Source organism: Lipophrys pholis (genome assembly GCF_963383615.2).
Source record: "Lipophrys pholis genome assembly, contig: SCAFFOLD_46, whole genome shotgun sequence".
Taxonomy (NCBI): domain Eukaryota; kingdom Metazoa; phylum Chordata; class Actinopteri; order Blenniiformes; family Blenniidae; genus Lipophrys; species Lipophrys pholis.
Genome location: NW_028292308.1, coordinates 199,888 through 222,500, shown reverse-complemented (window position 1 = coordinate 222,500; position 22,613 = coordinate 199,888). Strand labels below are relative to the sequence as shown.

Sequence of the window (22,613 nt, the reverse complement as noted above, 5' to 3'; positions counted from 1 at the left end):
CTTCAAAGTAAAGGTTGTTTCAGGTCAGGACTGAAGCCAGTCATCCCGTCTATCAGATCATCTGAGGTTCTGACCTCAATCCCTTCAGTTTACACACACTTTTATCCTGTTTTTTGTAAAAAGGAGAGAAAAGGAAGTAACTGTAATATGTTGACCTGCAAAGGAATAGAGGTGTCATTTATACAAACATTAAGTAGGGTCTATACTAAAATTGCCAACTGCCATAAAACTACAAAGAAGAAGAACACTAAACGTCTGAGTCAAACATCTGAAAATGTGCTTTTCCAAAAACAAAATTCCGATTCATGAAACCATGCAGAGCTCATCTGCCCCAACGTTTCCCTTCATGACTCACATAGGGTCCGTACAGAGCCTTAAAAGTCTGGAAAATGCATGATTTTCAATATCACGTTTTCAAGGTTTCTCCTACGAGTGTTGCTCCCGGTGTCAGGGTAAAATGTGTTTGGGCTTACTTAGCAAGCCCGGGTATTCCTCACACAGTATATATGTATAGTTATATACTCTACTTAAAGCTTCGGCTTCCTTGAAAAAGTTCAAATTTTATCTTGAAAGTGCTGGAAAAGTGCTTGAATTTTACTCTTTAAAAGCAGTACGAGTACTCATTACAGCCCAACCAGAAGTTTGTGCAGGTGAAGTCACTTCCTGTGCTTCCCGCCTCGACGCCAAGGCTGGGCTTAAAAAATGGCTTAATCCATTTCATTAGGTTGGCAGTGGTGTCCACAAGCGCTGGCGGAATCTTCTGCTCCTCACTCTCTGGCCGCTTTCTACTCTTTTAACATGTTCATAAATGATGATGTTTTTTATTTTCTTCATTATTTGAACAAATTTGACATTTCATCCTTATTGTGTTCTATTTCTCTGTCATACAGGGAACAGCAGAGAAAAGTCCACGAGGAACTAAAAACTGAAAGCGTGAGGATCTCCACTGCCAGGAGCCACATGCTGCTGGTACCATCATCGAGGGCGTCCCGGTGCTTACTGCTCTTGAAACTCTTGTAAGAGCATGCTGCCTACTCCTCGGCTTAACATATGCCCTAAGTCTGGAGTATCCATCTAAACTCTCAAAGACATTTGAGGTCTTCCAAAGACTTTTTGCTGGACGAGACACGCTGCGCCCAAAACCAACTGCCAGATTCATGAGGCTGAAAAACAAGCTTCTTGCCTAAGCCAGTGAGTCCACCAACGAACGGTTTAGTTCCTGCTCAATGTTGAGCTTCTAGTTTCTAATAAATGTTTTCACTGTTATGGGGATCCTCCACTGTTCTTTACAAATGTTGCCTAAAATTTTAGATATGTGATTTTAGAAGATCTATGGCTAAAAAAACACGTGATTTAGCAGCTCCTGTGTGCTGCTTTTGGTTGCTCTGAAAAATCAGCAAAAGTTAAAGATGTCAATGTAAAACCTCTTGTTTACCGAAAGATGATAGGAAATAATGAGCGCATCAGAGCGTCGGCTATGCACAGAGCTTTTCTTCTGTTTTACAACCAAAAGAGGCACAAGTTGGCATTTTGACTGAAGAAGCTGCTAAATTATTTAAAAATCAGGCTTGAATGCGTCAGTGCTGAAAGCAGTGGGCTGCAACAGGCAAACGGGGCTGTGTGATGTCTTATATCATGGGATTTTAAGATGTGGAATAAAGGTTTTAAAATAGTAAACTATTCCCATTTTTAAAGGTTAATGAACGGAATATCCTGCATAGTCATGCATTTGTTAGCCATATATCTTCTATTAAGTACATTTCTCAGATTCTAGGCCTGTTTTGTAAAAACAGTGGAGGATCCCTTCAAGGTTTTATCAGCTGCAGGTCAGAATTTAAATGTTACATGTTGTTAAAATTGTTAAAATATTATCATGAATCCTATATAATATATATATATATATATATATATATATATGTGTTATGCACTTTGTTACGTCTGCTTAAGACACTCAGGTGTTGTATTCAGCACTTTAAAGATGCAGTCAAGGGTTACTCTGACGTTTTGTTGTTTCATTGTATTTTAAGTCAACTGTGAAGTTCCAAAAATGCTTAATAAAATACAAATGTTGGACACAAATGCCTCTTTCATAAATATAACATTTTATTAGGTATTTCGTACTAATTTTAATAAGTAATTTAGACTTTCAAAACAAGCAAAATAATTTTTTTAATAATCAATAAGATTGAGTGCATAAATTCATCCAAATCAATTTCTAAATATATACATGTACATTTAACTTTATTTAATTCAGTATGATGTACTTGACAAATGACTGTTTTTTAAGTTCGTGAAACTCATTTTTTGGGCTTTTTCTTGAAGGCTATCCCAATAAAAATTAATACAGAAAAATTTAAAAAATTAAGTTTTCTGGAATCAAAAAAACAAGAAGTTCACTAAACTACTAAAAATTGCTTGGAAAATATTACCTTATTTTTTTTAAGTTGGATCTAAGCAACAGTTTTTCCAGTACATGTAGTAAATCAAACTTCCTAATGAAGTGTTTGGTAAACCTTCTGAGGCTGATCGAAGTGAACTGGCTGTTAAACAGCTGATCTGATACAGAGCACATTACACTTTAATAACACAAGTAATAACTACCTCTGGTCATTATTAATCCTGATCGATAGTCAAACTGCCAGAACACAACATGAGTGGTACCCGGGGGTGGACTGTACTATATACATGGTACCTAGTCATTCTTATGAGCCAAGAAATCCTTACAGTGGTAAACAATACTTACAGGCGTCACTATTTCATTTTCTCTTCACAAAAACAACAAGAAACAAAAGTGGAAGAAAAAGTGTAACAGAGGACATGAAGGACATGAAGGACATGAAGGACATGAAGGACATATCAACAGTCCAACAGACGAAAGAAAACAAATTTCAACTAAACGAATTCCTGAATAAAAAAGCTCAGTTCCAGTTCCACAGATTGAGACAGGGACACGTCCATCACGTCCATCACGTCCATCAATCTGGACAATATTTAGCAAAACAAAGAAAAAACAACAATTTCATTTCCGTGATCAGAAGCTGAAGAGATAAATACCATTTTTAAAGATTGTTATAGTTTAATACTGATCAGAAGGGAACCCCGACCAAGAAGACACGTTTCATCAAACACAATGAAGACCATATGTCCACACTAGAAGACCTCATGAAGGACGTTCCACTGCTCTCCACCTCCTGGCCTCCATCGCCCAGCAGCACCCCCCAGTCACAGTCATGTCTCATTCCTCCTCAAACCCCACAGAGACTCCCGTCCAGCCCCCCCCCACCTTCTCAGTGTCCACTCGACCTCCAGGTCCGTCTTCACAAAGCGTCCTGAGGCTGAAAGACGCTCTCAGTGTCACTCTGAAGAAAATAGTAGAATTCCTAGAAATGGAGTATCTGTGTGTACTATGTAGAATCTGTGTGTACTATGTAGGATCTGTGTGTACTATGTAGGATCTGTGTGTACTATGGAGTAGAACCCTGCCGGCGCCTCTGTGATCAATGACGACCGGCTCCATCGTACAGGAAGTGTTGGTGCTCGACCTCATCAGGGAAAAGTTTCTTTCTCCTATAGTGAAGCAACCAAATAACACACTGTGATACCTGTCTCCAGGTGACACCTGTCTCCAGGTGATACCTGTCTCCAGGTGACACCTGTCTCCAGGTGATATCTGTCTCCAGGTGACACCTGTCTCCAGGTGATATCTGTCTCCAGGTGACACCTGTCTCCAGGTGATATCTGTCTCCAGGTGACACCTGTCTCCAGGTGATATCTGTCTCCAGGTGACACCTGTCTCCAGGTGATACCTGTCTCCAGGTGACACCTGTCTCCAGGTGATACCTGTCTCCAGGTCATACCTGTCTCCTGTCTCCAGGTGACACCTGTCTCCAGGTGACACCTGTCTCCAGGTGATATCTGTCTCCAGGTGACACCTGTCTCCAGGTGATACCTGTCTCCAGGTGACACCTGTCTCCAGGTCATACCTGTCTCCAGGTCATACCTGTCTCCTGTCTCCAGGTGACACCTGTCTCCAGGTGACACCTGTCTCCAGGTGAGCAGCAGTACACTGTGATACCTGTCTCCAGGTGACACCTGTCTCCAGGTGACACCTGTCTCCAGGTGACACCTGTCTCCAGGTGATACCTGTCTCCAGGTGAGCAGCAGTACACTGTGATACCTGTCTCCAGGTGACACCTGTCTCCAGGTGAGCAGCAGTACACTGTGATACCTGTCTCCAGGTGACACCTGTCTCCAGGTGAGCAGCAGTACACTGTGATACCTGTCTCCAGGTGACATCTGTCTCCAGGTGACACCTGTCTCCAGGTGAGCAGCAGCAGCCCCACCTTGGAGGTAAATCACAGGAACTCCACCATTAATATGGTTCTAATACATTAAGAGGTCAAAATGACCAGCGAGGACAGAACAAAGAACAATAATCAAATCAATATAATAACCAGCATGAGAACCAGGTGAGAACCAGGTGAGTTTCATAATAAAATAATTCTTATGATTTCACATGTTTAATATTTGAAGGGTTAATTTTACTCTCCATTCATCAGGAGGAGCACAGAGGCTTGGTTCTCTCTTCCTTTCTCTACCAACCAATCAGCTTTCAGCATCATGGAGCAACGTTTTGACTCCTCCTCCTCACGGAGGTCAATGTTGCTGTCAACTCCTGGATCAGAGCTGCTCTTAGAACCTTCCTCAGTCACTCTGAAGCTGAGGTTCCTGGCTGGGAGTTGGTAGGCTGAGACAGAAGCTCTGAGACTCTGAGACACTGAGAGACTGAGACTCTGAGACAAAAAGACAAAAAGACATTGAGACTCTCAGACACTGACGCTCTGAGAGACTCTGAGACTTTGAGAGACTCTGAGGCCCTGAGACATTGTGACTCTGAGACACTGAGACTCTGAGAGACTCAAAGACACTGAGACTCTGATACACTGAGAACCTCCCAGACTGAGACTCTGAAACACTGAGACTCTGAGACACTGAGAAACTGAGAGACTGAGAGACTCTGAGACACTGAGACTCTGAGAGACTCTGAAAGACTCTGAGACACTGAGGCTCTGAGACCCAAAGACATTGAGACTCCGAGACTCTGAGAGACTCTGAGACACTGAGACTCAAAGACATTGAGACTCTGAGACTCCTCTGAGACACTGTGACTCTGAAACACTGAGAAACTGAGACTCTGAGACACTGAGAGACTCTGAGACTTTGAGAGACTCTGAGACACTGAGACACTGAGACTCAAAGACATTGAGACTCTGAGACACTGAGAGACTCTGAGAGACACTGAGACTCTGAAAGACACTGAGACACTGTGACTCTGAGACTCTGAAAGACTCTGAGACACTGAGAGACTCTGAGACTCAAAGACATTGAGACTCTGAGACACTGAGACTCAGACTATGAGAGACTCTGAGACACTCAGGCTCTGAGACCCAAAGACATTGAGACTCTGAGACTCTGACACTCTGAGAGACTCTGTGACTCCGAGACACTGGGACTCGGAGAGACTTGGAGACTCTGAGAGACTCTGAGACTCTGATAGACTCTGAGAGAGTCTAAGACTCTGAGAGACTCTGAGACTCTGAGACTCTAAGAGACACTGAGACTCTAAGACTCAAAGACATTGAGACTATGACACTCTGAGAGACTCTGAGACTCTTTCTGGATATGAGGACTGATCGTAGAAAAGAAATATCTTCCAACACATGATCCACCCTGAGCAGACCGGTTCCACCAAAGACAGACATTCGTCCACCAACACTCACAAACATTCATCACAACAACTAAATCCTCAGAGCATCGCCGCCCTGAGGCAGAGGAACATTCCATCACGTTAACCGCTCATTTCTCATCTCCACAGTTCAACAGTTTCACTCTGGGGAATCGTGTAGTAATTGGGCGGCTTCAGCCGCTGTGACTACAAACGCCTAGCATCACAAGTGTTCAGGCTGTACAGGGGGCGGGGCCAGGATGCTCACTATTCACCACTTCATAGAAGCTTCGGCTGCAGCCGTCCCACAACTCAAATATCCGTGGAATCACAACACCAAATCACCATCAGAAAATCACTTTATATGCCCACAACACACAGAAACCACACTCCTCAGTACAAGAAACAGTTAAAACAAAAGAAACATATTCAAAGGACTACATAAAGTACACGACTACATCCGCTATCCTCCCTCTACACAAAGACCTTCCTTTATGCTGGTTATAGCACATATCTAGGTGTTCACGTATATATATATATATATTAGTGCTGTCAATCAATTAAAAAACATTAACTAATTAATTGCACAATTTTCTGTAATAATTGTGATGAATCACAGTTTTTCTACTGAAGACTGAAGCTTGTAATGGAGATTTATTGAGGGAAAACCACAGAATTAATGTCGACTCAGCACACAGAGACTATATTCAAATTCAAAGACTGTTTTTATAACCTCCTTCCATCTGTGGTGAAACTGGTTCTCGCTAAGATCAGAAGAATAAATACATTAAGGGAGTGGGTGGAGCCTGGACTCACTGTGCTGGGTCTGCAGGTGGTGCAGGTGGTGTATGTAGCACAGGTGATGTATGTAGTGGAGGTGATGTTTGTACTGCAGGTGGTGTATGTAGTGCAGGTGGTGTATGTAGTGCAGGTGGTGTATGTAGTGGAGGTGATGTTTGTACTGCAGGTGGTGTATGTAGTGCAGGTAGTGCCGGTGGTGTATGTCGTGCAGGTGGTGCAGGTGGTGTATGTAGCACAGGTGATGTATGTAGTGGAGGTGATGTTTGTACTGCAGGTGGTGTATGTAGTGCAGGTGGTGTATGTAGTGCAGGTGGTGTATGTAGTGGAGGTGATGTTTGTACTGCAGGTGGTGTATGTAGTGCAGGTAGTGCCGGTGGTGTATGTCGTGCAGGTGGTGCAGGTGGTGTATGCCGTGCAGGTGGTGGTTGCAGTACAGGTGGTGGTTGTAGTGCAGGTGGTGTATGTAGTGCAGGTGGTGTATGTAGTGCAGGTGGTGCCGGTGGTGTATGTCGTGCAGGTGGTGGTTGCAGTACAGGTGGTGGTTGTAGTGCAGGTGGTGTATGTAGTGCAGGTGGTGTATGTAGTGCAGGTGGTGGTTGCAGTACAGGTGGTGGTTGTAGTGCAGGTGGTGTATGTAGTGTGGGTGATGTGTGTAGTGCAGGTGGTGCAGGTGGTGTATGCCGTGCAGGTGGTGGTTGCAGTACAGGTGGTGGTTGTAGTGCAGGTGGTGTATGTAGTGTGGGTGATGTGTGTAGTGCAGGTGGTGCAGGTGGTGTATGCCGTGCAGGTGGTGGTTGTAGTGCAGGTGGTGTATGTAGTGTGGGTGATGTGTGTAGTGCAGGTGGTGTATGCCGTGCAGGTGGTGGTTGTAGTGCAGGTGGTGTATGTAGTGTGGGTGATGTGTGTAGTGCAGGTGGTGCCGGTGGTGTATGTCGTGTCAGTTGTGTATGTCGGGCAGGTGGTGCTGGGTGTGGCCTCACCGTCCTGGATCGGCAGGTGGTGCAGGTGGTGCTGGTCCCGGTACAGCCGGGTCACCCGCTCCATCAGCTCCCACTTCTCACAGCAGCCTTTGAAGTCCACAAAGTTCCGGGCCAGGATTTCCTTCAGCTGCCGCACGCTGAGCGCCTCGATGTCGCCCTCGCCGCTCAGGTCAGACAAAGACGCCCGGCGGCCGCTCGCCACCGCCGCCGCCTCCGCCTCCTCCGGGTCCCACTGAGAAACACACCACAGGCGTCACCATAGACATAAACACACTAGATGCCTCAGCGACTGGCAGGAACACACGTCAGTGCGTCCGCCATCTTGGGAGGGGCATTCGTCAGGACTTCAGCAACGATCCCGCATCACTGTTCTGCTTTTGGTTGTCCAAACAGAGACAATGAGGACAATGGACAGCGTGGGATTACCTTCCATAGGGAGGACAAACATATTTATTGTTGTTGTCGTTGTGTTTAGCTCAGATAACATTAACTTGGACATAGATGAGCTGGAGCCCTGGTTCTCTCTAGTCCCTGGCTGAAGCTCGCCCTCAAACAACAACAACAATATCAAGGTCTATTGGGTTCATCTGACGGAGGCTCTTTTAGTTACAGTGTGGAGAAGATTACATTTATAAAGAACCAGCGTCTCAGAACCAGTCAGTGTTCTGTTCCCCGCCTGTTCCAGCAGGAGAACCTCAGCCTGATCCCAGTAGGAAGTTCTGTCTGGCTGTTCTCAAACAGCTGAGCAACAGGTCCATCTGGTCCTCACTAGGACCTCTCCTATCACTGCCCACATGTCCTGATGCTCTGACAGCCAGACTCAGTGAAGCCATGGCCGAGGTGGAGAGTCTGAGAAGAGAGGAGAGGAATGAAGAGATGGAGAACGGAGGGCAAAGAGCACAGTGGGGGGTCTTCTGGAGGAACTGAGAGGGAAACATCTAATAACTGAAGAGCTGGAAGAGAATATGTCATATAATATGGAATAATAGATAAATGTGTCACAATAAATAAACATGTAATAGGTAAATATCTAACTAGTATTTTATATGTAATATTAAAGGTAACTATGTAAATATAAATGAAAGTATAACAGGTAAATATGTTATTGTGTGTAAATATGTTAAAACAAATCTCAATTTGTTCCACAAAAAAGTAATACCTTTATAATGTCCATGTTCATTGTACATAAATGTCCCATTGTGTGTAAATAAAGACTTTCCATATTGTTGTCATGGCTCCATCATGTTGCTCTAAAAGGAGAGGACAGCGTCCCAATGTCCCGTCTGCAGACTGCTTCCATGTCCTCTCTGGACTTTATAGAAGTATGCTACATTAAATTAATAAATAAATGAAATGATTTTTAATTTAATAGATTAAAAATGAGAGCAGTGATTCTTCAGTCCTGTAAATGTATATTTGCCTGGTTTCCTTCAGAAAACACGTCGCTGTCACACAGACTTCTTTAGGCTGACGGGGCAGACTTGCCCCTCTCAAGATGGCGGCCGCTCTGACGTGTCGGAGCGGTGGGCGGAGACAGGCTGCGTGGCGTCACAGCCCCGCCCACACCACCACGCCACTTCCTGTCGGCTCTGTTCTCACCTGCTCCCCATCCCGGTCCGGGTCCTCAGGCTCGGTGGGCGGGGCCTCGGGCTGCTCTGTGGGTGGGGCCTCGGGTTGCTCGGTGGGCGGGGCCTCGGGCTGCTCGGTGGGCGGGGCTTCAGCAGAGGGATTGATAGGGAAGGTCGAGGTGTGCTCAGGTGACATCATCGAAGGCGTCTCGGGGGCGGAGCTACTGGACGGCGACGACTGCTGACTGAGGATCAACTCAACCAGCTCCTCCTGCAGGGAAACACGGACAGGTGAGGCAGAGGGAGGGGCGGAGGCAGGGGGGGCAGTGGGGGGGCAGGGGAGGAGGAAGACACAGGGCGGCAGGCAGGGGGGCACAGGGGGAGAGAGGACACGGGGGCAGGGGGGGCAGAGGAGGAGGAAGACACAGGGCGGCAGGCAGGGGGGCACAGGGGGAGAGAGGACACGGGGGGGGGCAGAGTGGGCAGGCGGGGCAGAGGAGGAGGAAGACACAGGGCGGCAGGCAGGGGGGCACAGGGGGAGAGAGGACACGGGGGGGGGGGGGGCAGAGGGGGAGGTGTCACCTTCTCTCTGCACAGGTGTGTGGAGATCTCGTGCAGGTGCAGGTAGTCTCGCAGCTCCTTCACCTTCAGCTTCATAAGCTCCGCCCTCTCAAGCAGGTTGCCATAGAAACGTTGACAGGTGTGGCAGAGGCGGGGGCGGGGCTCGTGGTGAGCAGAGCACTGGCTACAGTAGTTTTTCTTACAGTCAACACACAGGTGCTGGGCGAACGACAGAGAGAGAGAGAGAGAGAGAGAGACCTTCACTTCACTGCTGTCTGGAGAACATCTGGAGTGTGTGTGTGTGTGTGTGTGTGTGTGTGTGTGTGTGCGTGCGTGCGTGCGTGCGTGCGTGCGTGCGTGCGTGCGTGCGTGCGTGCGTGCGTGCGTGCGTGCGTGCGTGCGTGCGTGCGTGCGTGCGTGCGTGCGTGCGTGCGTGTGTGTGTGTGGACCCACCCTCTTGGCGTGTGTGTCGAAGCGCCCCCCGCAGGCCCTGCAGGGCTCCGGCGGTGACGGCTGACTGTTGAAGGCTGAGTTGGTGTACGACTGACGAGTTGGACTGTCCTCTGAGTCCGACTGACAGTCTGAGTCCAAACAGCCCCAAACACAGCAGGACAACATGTCTGTAACACACACACACACACACACACTGACAGCAGGAAAACATGTCTGTAACACACACACACACACACACACACACTGACAGCAGGAAAACATGTCTGTAACACACACACACACACACACATACACACACTGACAGCCTGAAAACATGTCTGTAACACACACACACACACACACACACACACACACTGACAGCCTGAAAACATGTCTGTAACACACACACACACACACACACACACACACACACACACTCACACACACACACTCACACACACACACACACACACACACACTCACACACACACACTCACACACACACACACACACACACACACACACACACACACACACTCACACTCACACACACACACACACACACACACACTCACACACACACACTCACACACACACACACACACACACACACACACACTCACACACACACACACACACACACACACACACACACACACACACACACACACACACACACACACACACACACACACACACACACACTCACACACACACACTCACACTCACACACACACACACACACACACACACACACACACACACACACACACACACACACACACACACACACACACTCACTCACACACACACACACACACACACACTGACAGCACAATTCTCGTTTTACAAAGTTCAGCTCAGTTTCCAGAATGTAGAGCTGAATCATGTAGAATGTCAGGACATTTCTCTGTAGAGCTGAATCATGTAGAATATCAGGACATTTCTCCAGGAGACTGAACCACATAAAGCTGTGGGCGTGGCTGGATTGTCTAATGAGGTTCTAAGAGGTTCTAAGAGGTTGGTTCCGCTGGTTGTTTGAAGGTTGTTCTCCCTCCCAGTTAAAGAGACAGAGGTTTGTTAAGCGCAGGTTATCAGGTGTTTCTCTGCTTCGCTGAATAATCTGTGGATTTATAGAAAAGAATGAGCAGAACGTACTGAGGTACAGCAGAGTACACTGAGTACTCTCCTCTGGAGTTAGAGAACGACTGCAGGAAGGTAAAAGTACCTTGGTTTGTTTAGTTGACTGGATGAACAGAGACCTGGTGGTGGTGTTGATGGTGCAGGTGACTGGTTTCCTCCTCCAGGTGGGGTGAAGCAAGGACATGTCCTCTGTCCTACTGTCTTTGCTATTGACGTTAATGATTTGGTCTGAGGAAGGAAGAGAGCGAACCTGGACAGACATTGAGGACTGTCCCAGCATGTGGTCCCACGCTGACGATGAAGTCCTTTTCTATCATGAATGTTGGACGTTTGGCGGAGACGGGATTTTAACGCTGAACGACCTTCTGCTTGTCAGAGAGAACAGGAGTTTCATTGGTTCAAACATTACTGAGGTACTCTGTAATCCAGAAGTATCTGGGTCTTGTTTCTCATGAGAAAAGGACATTTCCTGAAGGCAGAGGAGGACAGACAGAATGTCCTGGGAGTCCTCTGGGTGAACTCATCAATAAGTTCTGTCCTGATTTGACTTTCACTTCCTTCTCAGTGTCTCTTCTGTTCTATGCTGCAGAGAGCAGAGCTCTGAGGTGTCTCCTCGGGGTCCATGCGTCCCCCCAGGGCCGCTATAGAGGGACACATGGGGACACCTGGGGGGACACTCACCAGCAAAGTCTTTAACTGGATTAACACCCATAAATACCCTTGTTCTCATGAGCTCCTTTAATGTTTCTGATCGACTGACGGAGCGAAAGAACAAAGAACAAGAGACATTATTTTCATTTCCAAAGAGCCGTGGACGCTGGAACTCCGAACCCCACAGAGAAGTGACCGCTGAGTTAAACGGTTCTCCCACAGAACCTTCTGTTACCTGTAAGAGAGGGAAGAGGTCTCTGTGTGCTGCCCCTAGAGGTGGAGGGGGGTCATTACAGGCTGTGTTCTGTTGGGTGGCTCCACTGCATAGCGAGGGAAGAATTACTTTGTTTGAAACAGTTGAAAGTACTAATCCTGATCTCCTGGTTAACAGAAGGTGATGTGCTGAAAAGACGCTCTTATTTTGGCGGGATATGAGGAGGAAGTGGTGCATGAGACTGGAAGCTTGTGATGCTGAGTCAGTGGAGGAAGGACGGGTTCTGAAGAGGAACCATGACTGTCTTCTTCCTACCGACGGGTCTGGTGTCACGCCAGACCCGTCCTGCTCTCCATCTCCATCCTGCTCTCCATCCTGCTCTCCATCTCCATCCTGCTCTCCATCTCCATCTCCATCCTGCTCTCCATCTCCATCCTGCTCTCCATCTCCATCTCCATCCTGCTCTCCATCTCCATCCTGCTCTCCATCTCCATCTCCACCCTGCTCTCCATCTCCATCCTGCTCTCCATCTCCATCCTGCTCTCCATCTCCATCTCCATCCTGCTCTCCATCTCCATCCTGCTCTCCATCTCCATCTCCATCCTGCTCTCCATCCTGCTCTGCATCTCCATCCTGCTCTCCATCTCCATCTCCATCCTGCTCTCCATCTCCATCTCCATCCTGTTCTCCATCTCCATCTCCACCCTGCTCTCCATCTCCACCCTGCTCTCCATCTCCATCCTGCTCTTCATCTCCATCCTGCTCTCCATCTCCATCTCCATCCTGCTCTCCATCTCCATCCTGCTCTCCATCCTGCTCTCCATCTCCATCTCCATCCTGCTCTCCATCCTGCTCTCCATCCTGCTCTGCATCTCCATCCTGCTCTCCATCTCCATCTCCATCCTGCTCTCCATCTCCATCTGCTCTCCATCTCCATCCTGCTCTCCATCTCCATCCTGCTCTCCATCTCCATCTCCATCCTGTTCTCCATCTCCATCTCCACCCTGCTCTCCATCTCCACCCTGCTCTCCATCTCCATCCTGCTCTCCATCTCCATCCTGCTCTCCATCCTGCTCTCCATCTCCATCCTGCTCTCCATCTCCATCCTGCTCTCCATCTCCATCTCCATCCTGCTCTTCATCTCCATCCTGCTCTCCATCTCCATCCTGCTCTTCATCTCCATCTCCATCCTGCTCTCCATCTCCATCCTGCTCTTCATCTCCATCTCCATCCTGCTCTCTATCTCCATCCTGCTCTCCATCTCCATCTCCACCCTGCTCTCCATCTCCATCCTGCTCTCCATCTCCATCTCCATTCTGCTCTCCATCTCCATCCTGCTCTCCATCTCCATTCTGCTCTTCATCTCCATCCTGCTCTCCATCTCCATCCTGCTCTCCATCCTGCTCTCCATCTCCATTCTGCTCTCCATCTCCATCCTGCTCTCCATCTCCATCCTGCTCTTCATCTCCATCCTGCTCTCCATCTCCATCCTGCTCTCCATCTCCATTCTGCTCTCCATCTCCATCCTGCTCTTCATCTCCATCCTGCTCTCCATCTCCATCCTGCTCTTCATCTCCATCCTGCTCTCCATCTCCATCCTGCTCTTCATCTCCATCTCCATCCTGCTCTCTATCTCCATCCTGCTCTCCATCTCCATCTCCACCCTGCTCTCCATCTCCATCCTGCTCTCCATCTCCATCTCCATTCTGCTCTCCATCTCCATCCTGCTCTCCATCTCCATTCTGCTCTCCATCTCCATCCTGCTCTTCATCTCCATCCTGCTCTCCATCTCCATCCTGCTCTCCATCCTGCTCTCCATCTCCATTCTGCTCTCCATCTCCATCCTGCTCTTCATCTCCACCCTGCTCTCCATCTCCATCCTGCTCTCCATCTCCATCTCCATCCTGTTCTCCATCCTGCTCTCCATCTCCATCTCCACCCTGCTCTCCATCTCCATCCTGCTCTCCATCTCCATCTCCATCCTGTTCTCCATCTCCATCTCCATCCTGCTCTTCATCTCCATCCTGCTCTTCATCTCCATCCTGCTCTCCATCTCCATCCTGCTCTTCATCTCCATCTCCATCCTGCTCTCCATCTCCATCTCCATCCTGCTCTCTATCTCCATCCTGCTCTCCATCTCCATCTCCACCCTGCTCTCCATCTCCATCCTGCTCTCCATCTCCATCTCCATTCTGCTCTCCATCTCCATTCTGCTCTCCATCTCCATCCTGCTCTTCATCTCCATCCTGCTCTCCATCTCCATCCTGCTCTTCATCTCCATCCTGCTCTCCATCTCCATCCTGCTCTTCATCTCCATCCTGCTCTCCATCTCCATCTCCATCCTGCTCTCCATCTCCATCCTGCTCTTCATCTCCATCCTGCTCTCTATCTCCATCCTGCTCTCCATCTCCATCTCCATCCTGCTCTTCATCTCCACCCTGCTCTCCATCTCCATCCTGCTCTCCATCTCCATCCTGGTCTCCATCTCCATCTCCATCCTGCTCTCCATCCTGCTCTCTATCTCCGTCCTGCTCTCCATCTCCATCCTGCTCTCCATCTCCATCCTGCTCTCCATCTCCATCCTGCTCTTCATCTCCATCCTGCTCTCCATCTCCATCCTGCTCTCTATCTCCATCCTGCTCTCCATCTGCTCTACATCTCCATCTGCTCTCCATCTCCATCCTGCTCTTCATCGCCATCCTGCTCTCCATCTCCACCCTGGTCTCCATCCTGCTCTCCATCTCCATTCTGCTCTCCATCTCCATCCTGCTCTCCATCTCCATCCTGCTCTTCATCTCCATCCTGCTCTTCATCTCCATCCTGCTCTCCATCTCCATCCTGCTCTTCATCTCCATCCTGCTCTCCATCTCCATCTCCATCCTGCTCTCCATCTCCATCCTGCTCTCTATCTCCATCCTGCTCTCCATCTCCATCTCCATCCTGCTCTCCATCTCCATCCTGCTCTTCATCTCCATCCTGCTCTCCATCTCCATCTCCATCCTGCTCTCCATCTCCATCCTGCTCTTCATCTCCATCCTGCTCTCCATCTCCATCTCCATCCTGCTCTCCATCTCCATCCTGCTCTCCATCTCCATCCTGCTCTCTATCTCCATCCTGCTCTCCATCTCCATCTCCATCCTGCTCTCTATCTCCATCCTGCTCTCCATCTCCATCCTGCTCTCCATCTCCATCCTGCTCTTCATCTCCACCCTGCTCTCCATCTCCATCCTGCTCTTCATCTCCATCCTGCTCTCCATCTCCATCCTGCTCTTCATCTCCACCCTGCTCTCCATCTCCATCCTGCTCTCCATCTCCATCTCCATCCTGTTCTCCATCCTGCTCTCCATCTCCATCTCCACCCTGCTCTCCATCTCCATCCTGCTCTCCATCTTCATCTCCATCCTGCTCTCCATCTCCACCCTGCTCTCTATCTCCATCCTGCTCTCCATCTGCTCTCCATCTCCATCCTGCTCTCTATCTCTGTCCTGCTCTCCATCTACATCCTGCTCTCCATCTGCTCTACATCTCCATCTGCTCTCTATCTCCATCCTGCTCTCCATCTCCATCCTGCTCTTCATCTCCATCCTGCTCTCCATCTCCACCCTGGTCTCCATCCTGCTCTCCATCTCCATCCTGCTCTCCATCTCCGTCCTGCTCTCCATCTCCATACTGCTCTCCATCTCCATCTCCATCCTGCTCTCCATCTCTGTCCTGCTCTCCATCTCTATCCTGCTCTCCATCTCCATCCTGCTCTTCATCTCCATCCTGCTCTCCATCTCCACCTCCATCCTGCTCTCCATCTCCATCCTGCTCTTCATCTCCATCCTGCTCTTCATCTCCATCTCCATCCTGCTCTCCATCTCCATCCTGCTCTTCATCTCCATCCTGCTCTCCATCTGCTCTCCATCTTCATCCTGCTCTCCATCTATCTCCATCCTGCTCTCCATCTGCTCTCCATCTCCATCTCCATCCTGCTCTTCATCTCCATCCTGCTTTCCATCTGCTCTCCATCTCCATCCTGCTCTCCATCTATCTCCATCCTGCTCTCCATCTCCATCCTGCTCTCCATCTCCATCCTGCTCTCCATCTCCTCTCCATCTCCATCCTGCTCTCCATCTCCATCCTGCTCTCTATCCTGCTCTCCATCTCCATCCTGCTCTCCATCATAGTGAATCTAATAATCTCATCTATCCTGCTTGGTGCTGCTGGAGCTTCTGAGGAACCAGAAGACAAACTTTACCAGTTATGTGGCCTTGCATCCATCCCTCCATCCCTCCATCCATCCATCCATCCCTCCATCCCTCCATCCATCCATCCATGCATCCTTCCATCCATTCATCCCACCATGCATCCCTCCATCCATCCATTCATCCCTCCATCCCCCATGCATCCCTCCATCCATCCATTCCTCATCCCTCCATCCATCCATCCATCCCTCCATCCATTCCTCCATGCATCCCTCCATGCATCCCTCCATCCATCCCTCCATCCATCCCTCCATGCATCCCTCCATCCATCCCTCCATCCATCCATCCCTCCATGCATCCCTCCATCCATCCATTCCTCATCCCTCCATCCATCCATTCATCCCTCCATCCATCCCTCCATGCATCCCTCCATCCATCCCTCCATCCATCCATTCCTCAACCCTCCATCCATCCATTCATCCCTCCATCCATCCCTCCATCTCCGTTCCCAGGTGGTGGTGGTGTCAGTCTGAGCACCGTCACACAGATCACATTGACCCATTAAGAACCTTCCTGCAGGTGGAGAGCCCACAGGAAGGTGGAGAGCCCACAGGAAGGTGGAGAGCCCACAGGAAGGTGGAGAGCCCACAGGAAGGTGGAGAGCCCACAGGAAGGTCTGATCAGCTCAGTGCTGTGAAAAAAGACAAAAAACACCGGCAGAAAAAAGAAAAGAAAAGAAGTGAACACCGGACATCAGACCGTCCCACCGGGTCTTGTCCCGGTCCTCCTGATCAGCCACTCTGGGCCTGCATGACACACACACACACACACACACACACACACACACACACACACACACACACACACACACACACACACACACACACACACACACACACACACACACACACACACACACACACACACACACACACACACACACACACACACCTCCTGAGGAACCATAGGTTCTCCAGAGGAACCATAGGTTTACCCAGAGGTTCTCCTGAGAGGACAGGAGACATCAGGATCTCCAGGGGTGTCCTCTGGGGGGACCGGAGAACCAGAAGACAAGGGGTTGCTGTGAAGCAGACCAAACTCAGAGGAACCTTCAGACCTCTGGCTGCTTGTGGTTCAGGAGCGACGGAAGAGAAAACATGAAGCTCAGAGAGGAGCCCTGGTTCTTGTCCCTGAGGTTCTCCTGTCCTCTGGATGAGACCAGGAGAACTAGGAGCTCCGGATCTAGTCCCTGAGGTTCTCCTCAAATTGTTGTGATTGATCAGTTATCAGGAACCTTAAAGCTCAAGTAGACAATTTCAGAAAGTTTGACACTGTGGAGGTTCTCAGAGCTAAAGAGTTCAACTGAAGTTTCTAAAGTTAGACCGAAGTTTCCTAAAGTTAGACTGAAGTTTCTAAAGTTAGACCGAAGTTTCTAAAGTTAGACTGAAGTTTCTAAAGTTAGACCGAAGTTTCCTAAAGTTAGACTGAAGTTTCTAAAGTTAGACCGAAGTTTCCTAAAGTTAGACTGAAGTTTCCTAAAGTTAGACTGAAGTTTCCTAAAGTTAGACTAAAGTTTCCTAAAGTTAGACTGAAGTTTCCTAAAGTTAGACTAAAGTTTCCTAAAGTTAGACGGAAGTTTCTAAAGTTAGTCTGGAGTTTCTAAAGTTAGACTGAAGTTTCCTAAAGTTAGACTAAAGTTTCTAAAGTTAGACTGGAGTTTCTAAAGTTAGACCGAAGTTTCTAAAGTTAGACTGAAGTTTCCTAAAGTTAGACTGAAGTTTCCTAAAGTTAGACTAAAGTTTCTAAAGTTAGACTGGAGTTTCTAAAGTTAGACCGAAGTTTCCTAAAGTTAGACTAAAGTTTCTAAAGTTAGACTGAAGTTTCCTAAAGTTAGACTAAAGTTTCTAAAGTTAGACTGGAGTTTCTAAAGTTAGACCGAAGTTTCTAAAGTTAGACTGAAGTTTCCTAAAGTTAGACTGAAGTTTCCTAAAGTTAGACTAAAGTTTCCTAAAGTTAGACTGAAGTTTCCTAAAGTTAGACTAAAGTTTCCTAAAGTTAGACGGAAGTTTCTAAAGTTAGTCTGGAGTTTCTAAAGTTAGACTGAAGTTTCCTAAAGTTAGACCGAAGTTTCTAAAGTTAGACTGAAGTTTCCTAAAGTTAGACTGAAGTTTCTAAAGTTAGACTGAAGTTTCTAAAGTTAGACCGAAGTTTCTAAAGTTAGACTGAAGTTTCCTAAAGTTAGACTAAAGTTTCCTAAAGTTAGACTAAAGTTTCCTAAAGTTAGACTGGAGTTTCTAAAGTTAGACTGAAGTTTCCTAAAGTTAGACTAAAGTTTCCTAAAGTTAGACTAAAGTTAGACTGAAGTTTCCCAAAGTTAGACTAAAGTTTCTAAAGTTAGACTGAAGTTTCTAAAGTTAGACTAAAGTTTCCTAAAGTTAGACTGAAGTTTCTTGAAGTTAGACTGAAGTTTCCTAAAGTTAGACTAAAGTTTCCTAAAGTTAGACTGAAGTTTCCTAAAGTTAGACTAAAGTTTCTAAAGTTAGACTGGAGTTTCTAAAGTTAGACCGAAGTTTCCTAAAGTTAGACTGAAGTTTCCTAAAGTTAGACTGAAGTTTCCTAAAGTTAGACTGAAGTTTCCTAAAGTTAGACTAAAGTTTCTAAAGTTAGACTGGAGTTTCTAAAGTTAGACCGAAGTTTCCTAAAGTTAGACCGAAGTTTCTAAAGTTAGACTGAAGTTTCCTAAAGTTAGACTGAAGTTTCCTAAAGTTAGACTAAAGTTTCCTAAAGTTAGACTGAAGTTTCCTAAAGTTAGACTAAAGTTTCCTAAAGTTAGACGGAAGTTTCTAAAGTTAGTCTGGAGTTTCTAAAGTTAGACTGAAGTTTCCTAAAGTTAGACCGAAGTTTCTAAAGTTAGACTGAAGTTTCCTAAAGTTAGACTGAAGTTTCTAAAGTTAGACTGAAGTTTCTAAAGTTAGACCGAAGTTTCTAAAGTTAGACTGAAGTTTCCTAAAGTTAGACTAAAGTTTCCTAAAGTTAGACTAAAGTTTCCTAAAGTTAGACTGGAGTTTCTAAAGTTAGACTGAAGTTTCCTAAAGTTAGACTAAAGTTTCCTAAAGTTAGACTAAAGTTAGACTGAAGTTTCCCAAAGTTAGACTAAAGTTTCTAAAGTTAGACTGAAGTTTCTAAAGTTAGACTAAAGTTTCCTAAAGTTAGACTGAAGTTTCTTGAAGTTAGACTGAAGTTTCCTAAAGTTAGACTAAAGTTTCCTAAAGTTAGACTGAAGTTTCCTAAAGTTAGACTAAAGTTTCTAAAGTTAGACTGGAGTTTCTAAAGTTAGACCGAAGTTTCCTAAAGTTAGACCGAAGTTTCTAAAGTTAGACTGAAGTTTCCTAAAGTTAGACTAAAGTTTCCTAAAGTTAGACTGAAGTTTCCTAAAGTTAGACTGAAGTTTCCTAAAGTTAGACCGAAGTTTCCTAAAGTTAGACCGAAGTTTCTAAAGTTAGACTGAAGTTTCCTAAAGTTAGACTAAAGTTTCCTAAAGTTAGACTGAAGTTTCCTAAAGTTAGACTAAAGTTTCCTAAAGTTAGACTAAAGTTTCCTAAAGTTAGACTGAAGTTTCCTAAAGTTAGACTAAAGTTTCCTAAAGTTAGACTGAAGTTTCCTAAAGTTAGACTAAAGTTTCCTAAAGTTAGACTGAAGTTTCCTAAAGTTAGACCGAAGTTTCTAAAGTTAGACTGAAGTTTCCTAAAGTTAGACTAAAGTTTCCTAAAGTTAGACTGAAGTTTCCTAAAGTTAGACTTAAGTTTCCTAAAGTTAGACCGAAGTTTCCTAAAGTTAGACCGAAGTTTCTAAAGTTAGACTGAAGTTTCCTAAAGTTAGACTAAAGTTTCCTAAAGTTAGACTGAAGTTTCCTAAAGTTAGACTAAAGTTTCCTAAAGTTAGACCGAAGTTTCTAAAGTTAGACTGAAGTTTCCTAAAGTTAGACTGAAGTTTCCTAAAGTTAGACTAAAGTTTCCTAAAGTTAGACTAAAGTTTCCTAAAGTTAGACCGAAGTTTCTAAAGTTAGACTAAAGTTTCCTAAAGTTAGACTGAAGTTTCCTAAAGTTAGACTAAAGTTTCCTAAAGTTAGACTGAAGTTTCCTAAAGTTAGACTAAAGTTTCCTAAAGTTAGACTGAAGTTTCCTAAAGTTAGACTAAAGTTTCCTAAAGTTAGACTAAAGTTTCCTAAAGTTAGACTAAAGTTTCCTAAAGTTAGACCGAAGTTTCTAAAGTTAGACTAAAGTTTCCTTAAGTTAGACTGAAGTTTCCTAAAGTTAGAGTGTAGTTGTAATAAAGTTGTTGTTGTATTACAGTTGTAGTAAAGATGTAGTTGTAATAAAGTTGTAATTGTAGTAGAGTTGTAGTAAAGGGGCAGTTGTATTAAAGTTGTAGTAAAGTTGTATTGTAGTTGTAGTAAAGTAGTAATTGATGTCAAGTTGTATTGTTGTAGTAGTAAAGTTGTAGTTGATTTCAAGTTGTATTGTAGTTGTAGTCAAGTTGTGTTGTAGTAAAGTTGTATTGTAGTTGTAGTCAAGTTGTAGTTGATTTCAAGTTGTATTGTAGTTGTAGTCAAGTTGTGTTGTAGTAAAGTTGTATTGTAGTTGTAGTCACGTTGTATTGTTGTAGTAAGGTTGTATTGTAGTTGTAGTCAAGTTGTAGTTGATTTCAAGTTGTATTGTAGTTGTAGTGAAGTTGTAGTCAAGTTGTATTGCAGTTGTGGTAAAGTTGTAGTTGATTTCAAGTTGTATTGTAGTTGTAGTAAAGGTGTCTTGTAGTTGTAGTCAAGTTGTGTTGTAGTAAAGTTGTATTGTAGTTGTGCTAAAGTTGTAGTTGATTTCAAGTTGTATTGTAGTTGTGCTAAAGTTGTATTGTAATGAAGTTGTAGTCAAGTTGTTTTGTAGTTGTAGTCAAGTTGTTTTGTAGCTGTAGTCAAGTTGTTTTGTAGCTGTAGTCAAGTTGTATTGTAGTTGTAGTCAAGTTGTTTTGTAGTTGTAGTCAAGTTGTTATGTAGCTGTAGTCAAGTTGTTTTGTAGTTGTGCTAAAGTTGTATTGTAATGAAGTTGTAGTCAAGTTGTTTTGTAGTTGTAGTCAAGTTGTATTGTAGCTGTAGTCAAGTTGTTTTGTAGTTGTAGTCAAGTTGTATTGTAGTTGTAGTCAAGTTGTTTTGTAGCTGTAGTCAAGTTGTTTTGTAGTTGTAGTCAAGTTGTATTGTAGTTGTAGTCAAGTTGTTTTGTAGCTGTAGTCAAGTTGTATTGTAGTTGTAGTCAAGTTGTTTTGTAGTTGTAGTCAAGTTGTATTGTAGTTGTAGTCAAGTTGTTTTGTAGCTGTAGTCAAGTTGTATTGTAGCTGTAGTCAAGTTGTTTTGCAGTTGTAGTCAAGTTGTTTTGTAGTAAAGTTGTAGTTGTAGTAAAGTTGAAGTTGTAGTAAAGTTGAAGTGGTATTGTAGTTGTAGTCAAGTTGTATTGTAGTTGTAGTCAAGTTGTTTTGTAGCTGTAGTCAAGTTGTTTTGCAGTTGTAGTCAAGTTGTTTTGTAGTAAAGTTGTAGTTGTAGTAAAGTTGAAGTTGTAGTAAAGTTGAAGTGGTATTGTAGTTGTAGTCAAGTTGTATTGTAGTTGAAGTTGTAGTAAAGCTGTAGTTGTAGTAAAGCTGTAGTTGTAGTGTCTTTGTGGTAAAGCAGCTCGGCTCGAGAGGCTCCAGGTGAAAGCAGGTCCACTTCAGGAGTTCCTGGTTCCGTCCACCGGACTGGCTGAGATCACTACTGTGAGCCGGATGATGGACCGAGTCCTGCTCAGACCGACGGACTCTTATCGACGGTAGTCGGATCCCATTGAGTGAAACACGAGCCGATAATCGTTAAACCGGAGGAAGAGCGGACCGAGTCCGGGAGCTGCTACTAGCTAGGCTAGCAGCAGGCTGGCCAGTGAAGTTTAAAGGTTAAAGTTCAGAACAAACTAGAATAACCCTAACCAGGGCGGGTAACGCGAGCAGTAACTTAGTCGACAGTTTAAACGACGCGGTCGTGGACAAAACGAGTCGCCTCACCTGTTGAATGACAGCAGCTCCAGTTAGCAGCGAGCTAACGACACTAGTTAGTGACGACACTGGGTAGTGACGTCACACGACTAGGTAGTGACGACTGGTTCACCCGCGGATCGGTTCACTCGTCAACCGGTCAACTTGGTCAACTAACCAGCCCGACGGGCACCGGCCGGGACGGAGACAGGAAGTAACGACAACCAGGAAGACACACACACACACACACACACACACACACACACACACACACACACACACACACACACACACACACAC

General features: G+C 45.9%; 1 protein-coding gene across 1 annotated transcript in view; it reads right to left on the bottom strand.

The window, feature by feature from the left end:
* Positions 1 to 22,593, bottom strand: part of rffl (ring finger and FYVE-like domain containing E3 ubiquitin protein ligase) — a 27,843-nt gene extending 5,250 nt beyond the window's left edge. Inside the window, exons 1-5 of the mRNA XM_080493652.1 lie at positions 22,344 to 22,593; positions 10,089 to 10,255; positions 9,657 to 9,854; positions 9,106 to 9,345; positions 7,507 to 7,738 (exon numbers count right to left, since the gene is read on the bottom strand). Of these exons, the coding sequence (XP_080349778.1) occupies positions 7,507 to 7,738; positions 9,106 to 9,345; positions 9,657 to 9,854; positions 10,089 to 10,253 (835 nt within the window). The 5' untranslated portion in view covers positions 10,254 to 10,255; positions 22,344 to 22,593. The remainder of the gene's footprint in view (positions 1 to 7,506; positions 7,739 to 9,105; positions 9,346 to 9,656; positions 9,855 to 10,088; positions 10,256 to 22,343) is intronic.
* Positions 22,594 to 22,613: the final 20 nt, after the last annotated feature.